The 14,337-nt window shown below is 35.8% G+C and overlaps 1 protein-coding gene across 2 annotated transcripts; it reads left to right on the forward strand.

The window, feature by feature from the left end:
- The first annotated feature begins 296 nt into the window (after positions 1–296).
- Positions 297–6,232, forward strand: LOC127809571 (lipoxygenase 6, chloroplastic). Of its 2 annotated transcripts, none has more exons than XM_052348447.1 (9): positions 297–1,041; positions 2,274–2,551; positions 2,654–2,891; positions 2,982–3,314; positions 3,466–3,599; positions 3,703–3,810; positions 4,351–4,649; positions 4,938–5,204; positions 5,336–6,232. In XM_052348447.1, the coding sequence occupies exons 1-9, from the start codon at positions 657–659 to the stop codon at positions 6,090–6,092; spliced, it is 2,799 nt and encodes a 932-aa protein (XP_052204407.1). In that variant the 5' UTR covers positions 297–656; the 3' UTR covers positions 6,093–6,232. The 2 variants fall into 2 exon arrangements, with proteins under 2 accessions (XP_052204407.1, XP_052204408.1); XM_052348448.1 differs by having other exon boundaries at positions 306–1,041; positions 3,514–3,599.
- The last annotated feature ends 8,105 nt before the right edge of the window (positions 6,233–14,337 follow it).

A 14,337-nucleotide genomic window follows, 5' to 3' on the forward strand; every position in this document is an offset into this window, starting at 1 on the left:
TTTCACAAACATGCATCTGTTTTGTTAATAATTTTATTTATTTCATCTGCAACCTGGAGATGTGCAGCTTCTAGGCTCCTTCTAATCTTTGATTATTTTGTCCCTTCTGTTGCAAGTGTGTACATGAATGATCCATTCACCATGCCATGAAGTAATAATATATATATATATACAGAGAGAGAGAGAGAGAGAGAGAGAGTGATATATATATATATATATGATTATCATCGTCTACCAAACATGGCTCCGTCAACTCTCCACGAGGATCATCCAGGGAGATCAACCACAAATTCTGTATCTAAAATCTAATCCCACTTAAGCCCCCTCCGCTCTAGTTGGCCTTTTTGCTGACATTATCATCATGGCCAGCCTTTTTTTTCTTTTTTTATAAATATATCCACATTATTTTAGGGTTTCAATGAGAATTTGTATAATGATCAACTAAACTATAGAGTATCAAAAATTACTTTTGACGTTCCATTTTCTTTCTTTTTTCATGTTGCTGATAAATTTGTGAAATCTACTAGTCCATCACTTAGCTTAGTTGGCCATCATCCATCTACAAACTACAGTACCAGACATCCTGACATCCGATTGAACATTGCATTCAGAACAGGGGACTGACTAGCTTTGGTTTTACAAAGTAGTTTCCAAAAATGTTCACCGCTCAACAAACGCCCACTTCCAAGTCAAACATCTACGCCACCGCCGCCCTGCCCAGGGCGGCGGTAGCCGGCAGCAGTCTCACCAGAATCACCCAGGTCAAGGTGAACAGAAGAGGATCTGTAATGGCAGTGATCAGTGGAGGAGACAACAAGACTGTTGAGGCTCCTAAAGTGGTGGAAACCTCCGAGAAGTATAATGGGTCGTTGCCATCTTCTTCAAGTGGTGGCGGGTTGGTTGATGTGAGGGCAGTGATCACCATCAGGAAGAAGATGAAGGAGAAGATCGCCGAGAAGCTGGATGAACACTGGGAGTCTTTCATTAATGGGATCGGTCAGGGCATCTTGATCCAGCTGATCAGTCAAGATCTTGATCCTGGTAAGTTCCTTTTTTACAATAGATCACAACCTGCAAGCAATCACTACGTTTTGTGTGTTTTTTTTTTGAAGAATGCGCGTACCGAGTAAATTCACCAGATATAATAATAGCCCATAAACCTTTGTTCATCAAGTAAGCAAATAGAAGAAATCTCAGTCCTGACTACTTTTTTGCAACCTTTGTTTTGTTTCTTTTGGCTACCTAAACATCCGTAAAAGTGGTGGTTTGTGCCTCCCAAATTTAGTAATTTTTTTGGTTCTGTCCTCTTTCTCCAAGACTACAAGTTTAATTGCAATTTTATTATTATTATTCTTATTATTATTATTATTATTTGAGTGGGTGGACTAATACAGCCTAACACAGTAGTAAATAGAAATTTGTTTCTCCCAGTTTGTTGATGATAAATTGATAATTCACATTCGTCAGTCTTTTTAATGAAGTTTTCTTATTAAACTAGTGTTTGTTAATCAAAATATGGGTTGCATAAAGTATGATATGGAAAGTATTTCGAAAAAATATATTTTTCATTGTATTTGTTAAATTTATCTGATAACCCACTGAAAAGAAGTCACCTAACTTATTTTCTGGGATTTTACAGATAAATTTCTGGTGGGGAATAAATTTATCTAGGATTTATTTATAAAAAAAAAATTATTTAGGATTTTACAAATAAGAAAAAATGAGTTATATGTCCCCCATTTCATAAAACCCTCACTCTCAGTGTATTCTAAAAAATTTAACAAATAATTTGATCGAAATCTTATAATGTTTTCTAGCATTATCTTGTCTATTCTATATTTTAGTTCGAAAAATATTTCAATCATATTTTGGTACAATCTTATTTTACTTATTTTAACAAAGGCCAACAAAAAATAAAAGTATTATTTTTTCCATAGTTGGCGGCAGATCATCTTCTTTCACTTTCTGCGAGTGTTTAAGAAAATGTTACTTTTCCTAGGCCATCCTTTTTTCTTTTTGTAAAGTTTTAGGAAGGGTTAGTTGGGGGCAGCAGCGAGTGGCTGGGTATCCTGGAATGGTTGTGTTCCTTCACATTGTTTCATTTGAAGTTTGCATTTTGTTCGTTTTAAGAGTTGAGGCATTATGACAGAGATGACTGGCGAGCCACAATTCATGTAGCCAACCCGACTGAATGTGATAACGGCTTGATATATTATTCTTTCTTTTTTTTTTTTTTTTTCTCCCAACGGGTCTAATACATGCTATTGCTGCAGTGACCAAGTCTGGAAAGATTGTTGAGTCTAGTGTCCGGGGCTGGTTGCCTACCCCATCGAGCCATCCTTATATAGTTGAGTATGCTGCTAACTTCAGGGTGCCGAACGACTTTGGACGTCCTGGGGCTGTCCTCATCACCAATTTCCATGGAAGGGAGTTCCACTTGATGGAGATTGTCATTCACGGTTTCAAGGATGGCCCGGTGTTTTTCCCTGCTAATACGTGGATTCATTCAAGGAAAGATAATCCTGAGAGCAGAATTATTTTCTCTAATCAGGTGAGAAACAAGAAAGGCATAACTTTGGATACTTCTCCTGAGAATTTTGCTATTGCAGCATGGATGGTTGATGTCAAGGAGTGTTGTCATTAACTTGAGCAGGCATATTTACCATCGCAAACACCAGCAGGAATTAAAGATCTTCGACGTGAGGACCTACTTAGTATTCAGGGAAATGGGAAAGGTGAGAGGAAGCCACATGACAGAATCTATGATTATGCCCCTTATAATGATTTGGGTAATCCCGACAAGTCTGAGGATTTAGTTAGGCCAGTCCTGGGCGATGAGGAGAGGCCTTATCCTAGGCGCTGTCGAACTGGACGACCTCCAACTAAGTCAGGTATTTGCTTTATTTCTTATCCTTTTTTCTCTTATAGTGCTGCAATTCTATAATTGCTTTTTATCTCTATATCAAATGGAATTTGTGCAGATCCATTCTCTGAGAGGAGAATAGAAAAGCCCCATCCCGTTTATGTTCCTCGTGATGAAACTTTCGAGGAGATTAAACAAAACACTTTCTCTGCTGGAAGACTGAAAGCTCTGTTACACAATCTGATACCATCTATTGCTTCTGCACTGTCGAGTTCGGACATACCTTTCGCGTGTTTTTCTGACATAGACAAGCTATACAATGATGGCGTTGTTTTGAAAGATGAAGAATGTAAAGAAGCAGTTGAAAATCAATCTGTCATCGACAAATTGAAACGGATAGTAACTAGTGGGCAAAGGTTGTTAAAGTATGAAATACCGGCCATAATTAGAAGTATGTTCTCTTTCCTTTTTCTATTCATTGTGCAAATTTGATATGAAAATACCTAGCTGAAAGAAAGAGTTTCAGATGGGGCATGTCCTCATTTGGTTATAATATGATTCTGCCCCATGTTTCAAGCCACTTCTAGTTAATTGATGGTTAGAGTTCCAATTTGGGAACCCTTCGCCACCCATTTTCTACATGTTTGCAGGGGATAGATTTGCATGGCTGCGGGACAACGAGTTTGCACGACAGACTTTAGCAGGGGTCAACCCCGTAAACATTGAATTACTGAGGGTAATATTCCATCCAGACTTTCAGTAACACCCCCCCCCCCCCCCCCCCCCCCCCCGCAGGAAAAAGATTTAAAAAAAAAATGATGCTTAGGTGTATTCTGCAGGAGTTTCCAATTCTGAGCAAATTAGATCCTACAGTTTATGGCCCGCTGGAGTCTGAAATAACAAAAGAGCTGATAGAGCAAGAACTGCACGGCATGAGTTTGGAAGAGGTATTAATTTTTGTGTGTAATGTTGATCAGTTCATATTCTCGTCATTTGTCTTCCAATCTAGTACTTCACTTTAGTATACAAAAATGTCGTATGAGAATCACCATGTCAAAGTAGAAAGTACGGTGCTTGGTAGTTGACCTTTGTGAACTTTTGTAAATGCTTGTTGCCAAAAGAAAATTTAGGCTAATTCTATCAAGAAGCACTAGTTTTTACACAGTTCTTATGTTTCCAAATTAGCTCCTCAGTTGCTTCCAGATTCTAAGTGACTTGTTAATACAGGAATTTTCTCTAATGGCCATCATCGAGCCACATTTTCAATTATGTATTTGTCAATTATTAGATAAGCCAACCCTAATACTTTGATTGTGTCTGTTACATATTTTAAGTTCTCTTTAGGTGAATCTGAATGATGCGCAGAAATTCTACTTTCCTGAAACTGTAAAAATTTATGGAGAAAAAACATGGAGTATTTGCGATGAAGAGCATTTAGTTTCTTTTCTTTGTAAATTTCTGACCAGTTCTAGGAAACTGTCTAACAGGCTATTGAGAATAAGAGGTTGTTTATACTTGACTACCATGACCTACTTTTGCCATTTATTGAGAAGATGAACTCCTTGCCTGGGAGAAAAGCTTATGCCTCAAGGACAATTTTCTTCTACACCCCTACTGGTTTCTTAAGGCCAATTGTCATAGAGCTTTCACTTCCTCCAATACCTTCTTCAAGCAACAAGCGCATTTACACTCATGGACATGATGCTACAACTCATTGGATTTGGAAGCTAGCCAAAGCTCATGTTTGTTCCAATGATGCTGGAATCCACCAACTAGTGAACCACTGGTGAGTTATAGATTTTAATTTCTACCAGTGTTTTCACTTTTTAAGTTCTGACTAAATACAAAAGACAACAATCTTTGACAATTAAAACTCGACAATAATTGTTACACAAAATCACCTTATGTTAACCAAGTTGTTGAGGTTTTTATTTGATTTAGTAACACATGACAGAAAGTGATGCGAAGCTGATCTCTGGGTATCTCATCAAAGACTGGGAGGTTGTTTTATTCACTGCAATCAACTAAATACTTGCACGTTCTAGTTATAGTGATTTGGAATTATTTTTTTCAGGTTGAGGACTCATGCTTGCATGGAACCTTACATACTTGCCACGCATAGGCAGCTTAGCTCAATGCACCCAGTTTACAAGTTGCTCCATCCCCATATGCGCTACACGCTAGAAATCAATGCACTTGCAAGACAAAGTTTAATCAATGGAGGAGGAATAATTGAGGCTTGTTTTAGCCCAGGAAAGTATTCCATGGAGATAAGCTCTGCAGCCTACAAGAGTATGTGGCGATTCGATATGGAGGCACTACCAGCAGATTTACTTCGGAGGTTAGGCTTCTCACTGCATTTCAAATGCCCCAAAATCAATTTTTCTCTATGCCTAGTCTGCTTCCTTGTCATTTAACATTCACACTTTTATATGAAATCATTGAAATTTAGTTGCTAGTAATGAATTTCAGGGGTATGGCCGTTGAGGATCCTACGATGCCCTGTGGTGTGAAACTTGTGATCGAAGACTACCCCTATGCATCCGATGGACTCCTCATATGGTCTGCTATTGAAGAACTGGTGGAATCCTACGTCGCATACTATTTTTCTGGGCCTAACTCAGTCACATCTGACACCGAGCTCCAAGCGTGGTGGAAAGAGATCAAAGACAAGGGCCACTACGACAAAAGGGGCGAGTCTTGGTGGCCTAAACTCAACACCGCCGAGGACTTATCCAGCATCCTGACCACAATGATCTGGATCGCTTCAGGCCAGCACGCAGCCATAAACTTCGGGCAGTACCCCTTTGGCGGGTACGTGCCTAACCGCCCCACACTCATGAGGAAACTGATCCCTCAAGAAGGCAATGAGTACGAGAAGCTGATCCACAATCCGCAGTATACGTTTCTGTCTTCTTTGCCAACTCAACTTCAGGCCACCAAAGTAATGGCTGTCCAGGACACACTCTCGACTCACTCTGCAGATAAAGAGTATCTGAACGTGTTGCACCATCTTCAGAGCCACCTGATCAGTGATCATGAAGTTGCAGAGATGTTCAAGAAGTTTGGGGCCAAGTTGGAGGAGTTAGAGAAGACGATAAATGGGAGAAATAAGGATGCCAGGCTGAAGAATCGTAATGGTGCTGGGGTTCCTCCATATGAGCTGCTTCTTCCGTCTTCAGGTCCAGGGGTCACTGGTCGAGGTATTCCCAATAGCATCTCTATTTGAGATATGTATATGTATATATGTAAGTGTGTCTGTCTGTCTTGACTTGACTTCAACCTTCTTTTTTTTATTTTTGTGTGTAGAGAAACAGATTTTGTATTTCGTATAGTAGGTTGATGAATGATAAGTGGTTGGAATGAGTAGCATGATTGTTTTTCCTAAATAAAATTCGTTCATCGCCAAATGAGATAGTCGAATGGTTGCACGTTAGTCTATACCTTCCCATCTATCCCTACCAAGTAAGACTCCTTGCTAAGCTTTTATTGATAGCACCATAGGCATCCATTTTGTTGAACTTGTGGTTTATATAATTAGGGTATCACCAAGACACATAAGATAGAGAGACTATTTAAGATGCTTGGAAAAAATTTCTCGAAAAACCAATTCAATTGTATTATTTAGGCAACTATGTTGGTGGACTATTTAGTCTCCCTTTTTTGTCATTGAAAAGGAAAAATTCAGGTGACTTAAGGGCATACAATCATAGTGTACTAATTCTTGTATAGCAAAGGTCAATACACTCACCATTTAAGACATTCAATAAAACTAGACTTTTTAATGAGTTGGGTTTCGCTTAAATCCAAATCAGACTAACCCATTAAATCAACTCCATTTTAAAGATTTGACTACCATCTAATCCACTTTTTAATGTGGTTCAAATCTAAAATGGGTCATTTCTTCTTAGTACGTACCGCATTTGAATTTGGTAACCCTTCATTAGATGAAGTAATCTCTTTTTTGCTCATGGCCTTCTTCAAATATGCCACTACCATCATCGGTTGAAAATAAGGGAGAGCCTTGCCAAATTTGCACTGAATTTGCCACAGCTAGAAAACACAATGAAGTAGCCCTGTCGCTGTACAACTCCTCTCTCTCTCCCCCCTCCCAAGCATTGCCCATTATTGAACAAAACCAATCTCTCACACCCCCCCCCCCCCCCCCCCCCCCCAACTGGCGCCTCACATCTGAATGTGGATAGATTGCTCAATTTGATCTTGGCGAGATTAAAGCCCACTTTTGGAGTTTTGTTGTTGTTGCTCCACTTTTAATGACAACTTGAAGTGTCCAATAGTGTTGAAGTTGGACAACAATAGAAATTTCATATTTTTGTCCTCCAAGGAATCTAGCAATTGTTTGCTAATCGGGTTCCATAATATCACACTTCATCATCAATTCTTCAAATTCAGCAACATATTCTTCAACAGTCAAATTTCATTGTCGAAAGTTATGGAATTTGATGGAGACATCTTGGTGATAATGATCTGGCAAGCATTTTCTCTTCAATTCTTTATGTATCTTCTCCCATGTTGTGATCTTGCTACGTCCCTCACGTTCTGGTTGGCATTTTAGGTTCTCGCACCAAAATGAAGCATTCTTCTTGAGTTTAATGGCTACTAATTTGACCTTGCTCATGAACTTCTTTGTAATTGAATACCTGTTCTACAGTATGCATCTATTGAATGAACTCATCCTGTTGCATCCTTCCTTCAAAGTCTGGGATATCAACTATGATTCCCGGATCTTTGTTTCTTTCTTTGGTCTGACGTGCACAAAGTCATGGTTGAACTTCTCGGGGCCGGAAGCCATATATGCGATAGTATAAGACCTCCAAAATTAGAAGGTCGCTAATTTAAAATTTTGTAATATATATGTATATATATATATTTTATTTTTTTAATAATAAATATTTTATTAAAAATTTAAATACAAGACACTATAAATATTTTTAACTTCCCTTCTCCATTTTTCAATTTTTTACCGTTGTTGCATATTGTTCCCAAATCCCATAATCCCAATATCCCATAAAACCCACTTTCCCTTCCCAATTTTTCCCTCTTCCCATAAAACATTATCTATTAAACATGATTTATTAAATAAACTTGATTATAGAGATTTAATAAATAATTTTGTATCTCAAAAGACAAGAAAATTTGATTTTATATAAAGGTAAATATAGTTCAACACATATTTGTAGAATGAAAAGTTGCTTATTATTGGTGAATTTTATCTTTTTAATGCTATTAGTTTAATGTTTTGTTTTGTTTCTTTCTATAAGAGAATAAAAAATGTATAGTTTTTTACTCGCAATAATCTTCTTAGAGTTTCAAGAAAAATTAGTTTTATTTTTTTATTTTTTTTGTTTATTGTAGTAAGTTGTTTAATTTTTTTTATTATCTCTGAGACATTATATTTTAGTTAAAAAATTATTATCATTAAGAGATTATTATATTTTGTAGTTGATTGAATTTTAATTTTTTTTCTTTTTTTATTTAATAAAATGATGAAATGCTTGTGCAAAAAGGTGTATTATTTATTTTTTTATAAAAAAAATTAACACTCTTAAGAAGGCATCGACAAATCTTTTAGCATAAGACCCCCAACTTCATTGGGCCAGATCTAGAACTTCTTGGTTAGATGAATCACTCTTATCATGATGGAAGGGGTTGATCTCCTCTTTTATGGCTTTATCAAGTAGCTCTTCATCTAATTCATTGTTATAATTCTCACATTGTCCATATTGTTCAAGATAATGTTGAAGTCGTTCAATCTCACATCATGTCTTCGAGAACTACATCATGAATAAGACATTTTTGGTTGTTGTCGTTTCTTCATGGAGACATCTTTAATACATAGGTTTAATACACTAGGATTTGCAATCTTGCTCTGATAATAATTTGACACCAGAACATGGATGGGTTACTCAATCTAATCTTGGCGCTATGAATGAACAAAGTTGATGTAGATGAACAGCCAAATTACCACCTTGGTAGGCCACACGAAGGATATAGTTACACTCTTATTCGTAGGAATCTACCAAAAGGAAAAAGATCAAATAAGAGAAATCTTTCTTTAAAGAAGACTTATTATTTCATTTAAATTGATCGATAAAATTACATAATATCCCTATTTATAGAAGGAATCCTAAACTAAAAAAGACAATAATTCTAATAGGCACAATAATCCTAAATTGTATCATTGCCCACCTTAGTTGTGGGATGGTAATGGTGTTATAATATCGAAGAAATTCAAAAAAAAAAAGAAGAAGTGAGCTTAATCTTTGGAAAAAAAGAGACATCTTCTATCATTCATTTTCAATAATATATACAGGACACATTTAAGTGCTTTACTATTCATTTAATACCAAACTCAATTAACACATCCTAACCTTACCAAGACAACATTCCTTAAAAAAGGGGTCTCCATTACTTTATAGCTAAACTTTTGACTTAATAAAAACAACTTTATAACAAAGCATACACCTAACTATTGCTAGTTAGAGGCCATAAAGGAACCAACCCTAACTACTACTATTCTCGCTCTCCAAAATTGCAATTGCCACTAATAGAGTCCCTTTATACTTTTTCGTACAACTGCATTCCATCAAGATTGATGACTAGTCGATAACACGTAAATTCATGTTTCGATGACTTAAATGTCCAAACAACAAGAGAAATCATGAATGTTAGGGTCCAAAGTGGGAAATATGTGCACTTCCCACATTAACTTAGGACTGGCCCTTCTCATAGCTAAAAGGAAAGGTTGTAACAAATTGTATAACTCCTCTCAGCTACCATATATAATGTCTACAACCTTTTGCTTCTCTTCCCAAACTTTCATGTAAGAGACTCAATATTGGTATAACTATACAATATGTTGCTGCAAAGTTTAGACGTGTACATTCATTTCCCTCGATCAAACCCTTAATTGCATGTGTTATAAAAGTTACATCCAATTGCTTATGATCTTTGTTAAGTGTGGTGACTTGAGAATTTATTCACACATTTATTAGTTATAATTGAATAATGTTTTAAGTATTTTATATGTATTTTATCTATAATTATTTAGCATTTTGAGTTTCTTTTATATATATTTAATTTTTAGTATTTTTTATTATTTTACATGAATGTTACTTTGTGTTTGGGTTAAAACAAAATAAAAATAAAAATAAAAAAGATATTATAAAGTTAATATTAGAAATTAATATTATAATATAAATAAAAAATAAATATTATAAATGATTATAATTAATAGTATATTAAATATTAATTATTATATTATATATTATATTATTTATATATATTATATATTATAGTGTGTGTATATATTAAATATTTTATGCCGTTCCATTGGTGAATATTTTATGCCGTTCCGTTGCCTTTTTCACCCTCACAGGAATTGTGAGGGTGAAGTTCACCCCGTTAAAGGGGTGAACAAAATCGCACTCAAGTTGGACTTAGGGAAGCATAGCCATATATGTTATATATTATTTTATTAAATTAAGGGGTGTGAATGTGAAGTCTTAGGGCTCTGGTTGAAGTTCATATATATATATATATATAATAAATAAGGAGGGATTTGGCAGAACTTGGGGAGACGGCGGAAACGGAAGGAACAAAAGGAAGCGGCTATTGGAGGATTTGAAGATTTAGCAGGGACTTTGGATGCGCAAGGACTTGGGCGGCAGAACAATGAAGCAGTGATGGAACTTAAAGGCTGCGCAAGCAAGGGACGCACGCAATCGTAGCCAGTGACACAGCGGATGCAGGCGGCAGAAGCTCCGGCACCCAGATCTGTTCCAGATCTGGGCATAGGAAATTTGTTTCTTCTTCTTTCATATTTAATTAATTCTCCTATGTTCCTAATGTCATTTTGGATTTTAATTAATTTTGTCATGAACTAATTTATTAAACTAAGGCCATGTATTGGCCAAAACTATGATGATGCATTTTTCATAAATTTATGTGATTGAATAAATTGTGTTATGTTGAGTTGTGTGGTATGGGATTTAATGTGTGTGAATAATTGACTACTATTTACATGATTTGATGCCTAATCTTGAGACCAAAATGAGATAGTTTAGGGATTGCATCGTAGGTACCATACACTATAAAGTAAAATCGACTAGAAATAGAATTCGGTTTCTTTGTGCGGCTTTTAGCGATATGCTAGGAATTTCACAAATTGTAATGCGTTTTCATTTAATTAAACTTTCATAGAAATATAAGAAGTTATTAAATGAGAATAGACTCGTTATAACCTATAAATAGGGTAACAAATGCATTAGGAGATTTCGCTGTCGCATACTCAATTTATCAATTCATTCGCATGAAAATATACGATTTGCATTGCATAGTTAGGTTCATAATGTGTCTTAGTTATTAAAATCCATTAATTTCTTTGATTCAAGTTTCCTTCGAAAATTAATTTTATTTTATTAATCTAATTAATTTATTATTTTTCCTGTTCTTTATTAAATCTAAAATTTTTATTATCTAAATAATAAAGAAAATTTATAAATTTGGTATTTGAAATCTTTTCTCGTGAGAACGATATTCTTACTTACTATTATATTACTTGTTCGACCCGTACACTTGCGGTATATTTTAGGGTGATCACGTGGCATTATAACAATTGTGAGGGCTACCAACCTAGCTAATAACCCATGTGTTGTGCTTCTTTACAAATTTTCCTCGTTACCTCCATGGGTAACTATCGGACAATTTACACTTAACATACTATAATTTAGTAATGGAACATATGACGACATATGCACAACGACCATGAATTGACAAGTATTTCCACTCGGACGAGTTCGCGTGTTTGGAATACGTAGCACCATATTAGTCCATACTATCTCATCAACCCAATAAGCATTTAGGAATTCTAGTGTTGGGGCTAGGACACATCAAACAAACACATCGCCAATATCTACATCAACACCATTTGATCCTTTATTGAGTCCATTCCCATCATCTAATTGACCATCAACATCACAATCCTTTTTTGTTGCGTGTGCTGCCTTAGTTACATCTATGTCATCTTTGTCTTTGTCATTGGTTTCATCAAATTCATCCTGATTGAGGGGTACAGCTCCTTAACCCACCACATCAGGTACTTCTTCCTGTTGCACTATTCTCTCAACCACGTAGTAATTTTTGTCAAAGTTATTACATGGTCTGCTAGGCTCCTAGTGATATATGAAAGGTGAAACCAACCTAACATTCTTTATTAGAGACCACAAATTGGATGGTTCATGTATCCTTAGGTTGTCCATTCTATCCCAGAGATTGTCTGTATAACACCCCACTTTCTCGAGTGTTTATAACTTAAGAAATTTTGGCTATTTTTTTTTTTAAATAACTCATCATGATATAACTCCAAAATTTTTCTACTACCTGTCTATCATTAGCTTACTTATACACTATATATGCTAGGCTAGGTATTCATCAAAAATGGAAGCAAGAATCGAACCTAAACATACATCGAGACATAACAACATTACATGACCATTCCTTAAACATCCTCAATATTACAAATTGATTCGCCGATGAAACATAAGTTCATATCATGATAGAAAATATAACATGACTGATACATGTTTGGATTTTCATACAGAAACCAAAATGCAAAAATAACTTTATTGCATCCATGACGCCTTGAGTCGTTACATTTCATCCATTTTTGTGCCCTTACTACAAATCTCATCTAGAACGTTTGAATGTTCCAGGGGCAAGACCCATATTAAATATTGAATTATCTAAGTAAGGGTACATCATTTAATGCACGTGTATGAATGCAATGCACATATCATTATTACTCTATGTTTGGGTCGGCCACACCCAACTGTTACCCGCCATTTTTACAGTCTCCCTGCCAGACCGAAGTGTATGGGTGCACTATTGGCAAAGCAACGGCGTCAGGCCCTAATCCCAAACTCATGCAATGTATAACTGTAAATTTCATTGTGCTCATACATATTTCATCATCAATACATGTAAATGGAATCTACATGACATGTTCACATCAAAACATGACAACATGATAAAACCATTTACATAAAATCAGATTTTTTGGTCGAACCACTTACCTTCTCAAGCTTATCGAGTTACCTCGATATTCGCATCTTGCCTCGAAATACGTGTTGACCTAAAAAAAAGTGCGAATCTCCAAATTCTATAGCCAAATATTCTCCTGATCAATAAATATTCCACCAAATCAACATTTTGGATTTTTCCTTTATTTATTCCTATTTTTCTAATTTTATTTATTTTTCTTCAAAATAATTCAAAATTAAATACTTTCACAACATTTTTCTCCAATTTTCCTTTGCGAAAATTCATAAGATTGCGTTCCTACTTTCCTAAAATTTTCTTGGAATTTTTCTCAAATTCCTCATATTTTTCCTATTTTCCCTATACCTTATTTCTCTTAAAATAAAAACTCCTCAACATTTTTTTTTCCCATTGTTTCTTCACAATAACTCATAAAAATATTATTCCTATTTTACTAATTTTTTTTGGAATTTTTTCAATTTTTTTCCTTTTTTTTTCATTTTTTTCTTTCTTTTTTTTTCTTTCTAGAAATCTCTTACTTCACGCGCCTAACGCGCGCATGCACCCCACGCATTTTTCTGGTGAGCCTACTCGCTGTCGGCGATTACCCAACCTCTTTTTTCCTCTAATTTCTTCTAACTTCTTGATTTCCTCAACCTATTGGACACAATGGCACGCCTTATATGTCGAAACGACTGACTGAGCACCCCTAAATGGCCGATTACAACCTCGGCTCCGGCGACTTGGCCTATTTTCCGGTGACCCCCAAAACCCCTCCAAATCACTTCAAAAACCCATGAAATTTACCAGAAATAATCCTTGCAACCTCAGGAACAAAATCCCTTTAACCATTCATCTCGATTCTTCCTAAAACCACCGATTTAGAAGTCCAATTTTTTTTTTACAAAACTCGGCCATAACCCGGTTATTTATAGTCGTTTCCAATCGATTTTTCAACCAATTAGGTCACCCCACGTCGTCGGACCTACTCCTAGGGTCATAAATCGACAATGGGACGCCAAATGACCGGCAGCCAACTGGCTTTCCCGATTTTCTGGCATGTGTTTCATGCCCAAATTGTAGTTTGGTCCTTCCTCTTTCACCTCCTATCACTTTTGTCCCTTTTCCCTCAAGTCCTTAGGGTTTTTTTGAAAATTATCCTTAGTCCCTTGACTATGAAAAATTACACTTTATTCCAAAATAATTACACTTAAACCCCTGAATTTATATTTAATCACAATTCCTTTTGTTTTTCTCCGAAACCATCTAAAGGGTTTTTCCTTACATAAAACTGGAGCCCCTTCAGGCTTTTGTTGACTTCTCGGAAGTTTCCTACGATAATTCGATTTTTTAGCCCGAAACTTAGCTGTACCTAAAATTCTCCGATTTGGTTTCTTTCAGTGTCAAAAATCCTA

Source organism: Diospyros lotus, chromosome 9, assembly GCF_014633365.1.
Source record: "Diospyros lotus cultivar Yz01 chromosome 9, ASM1463336v1, whole genome shotgun sequence".
NCBI lineage: Eukaryota > Viridiplantae > Streptophyta > Magnoliopsida > Ericales > Ebenaceae > Diospyros > Diospyros lotus.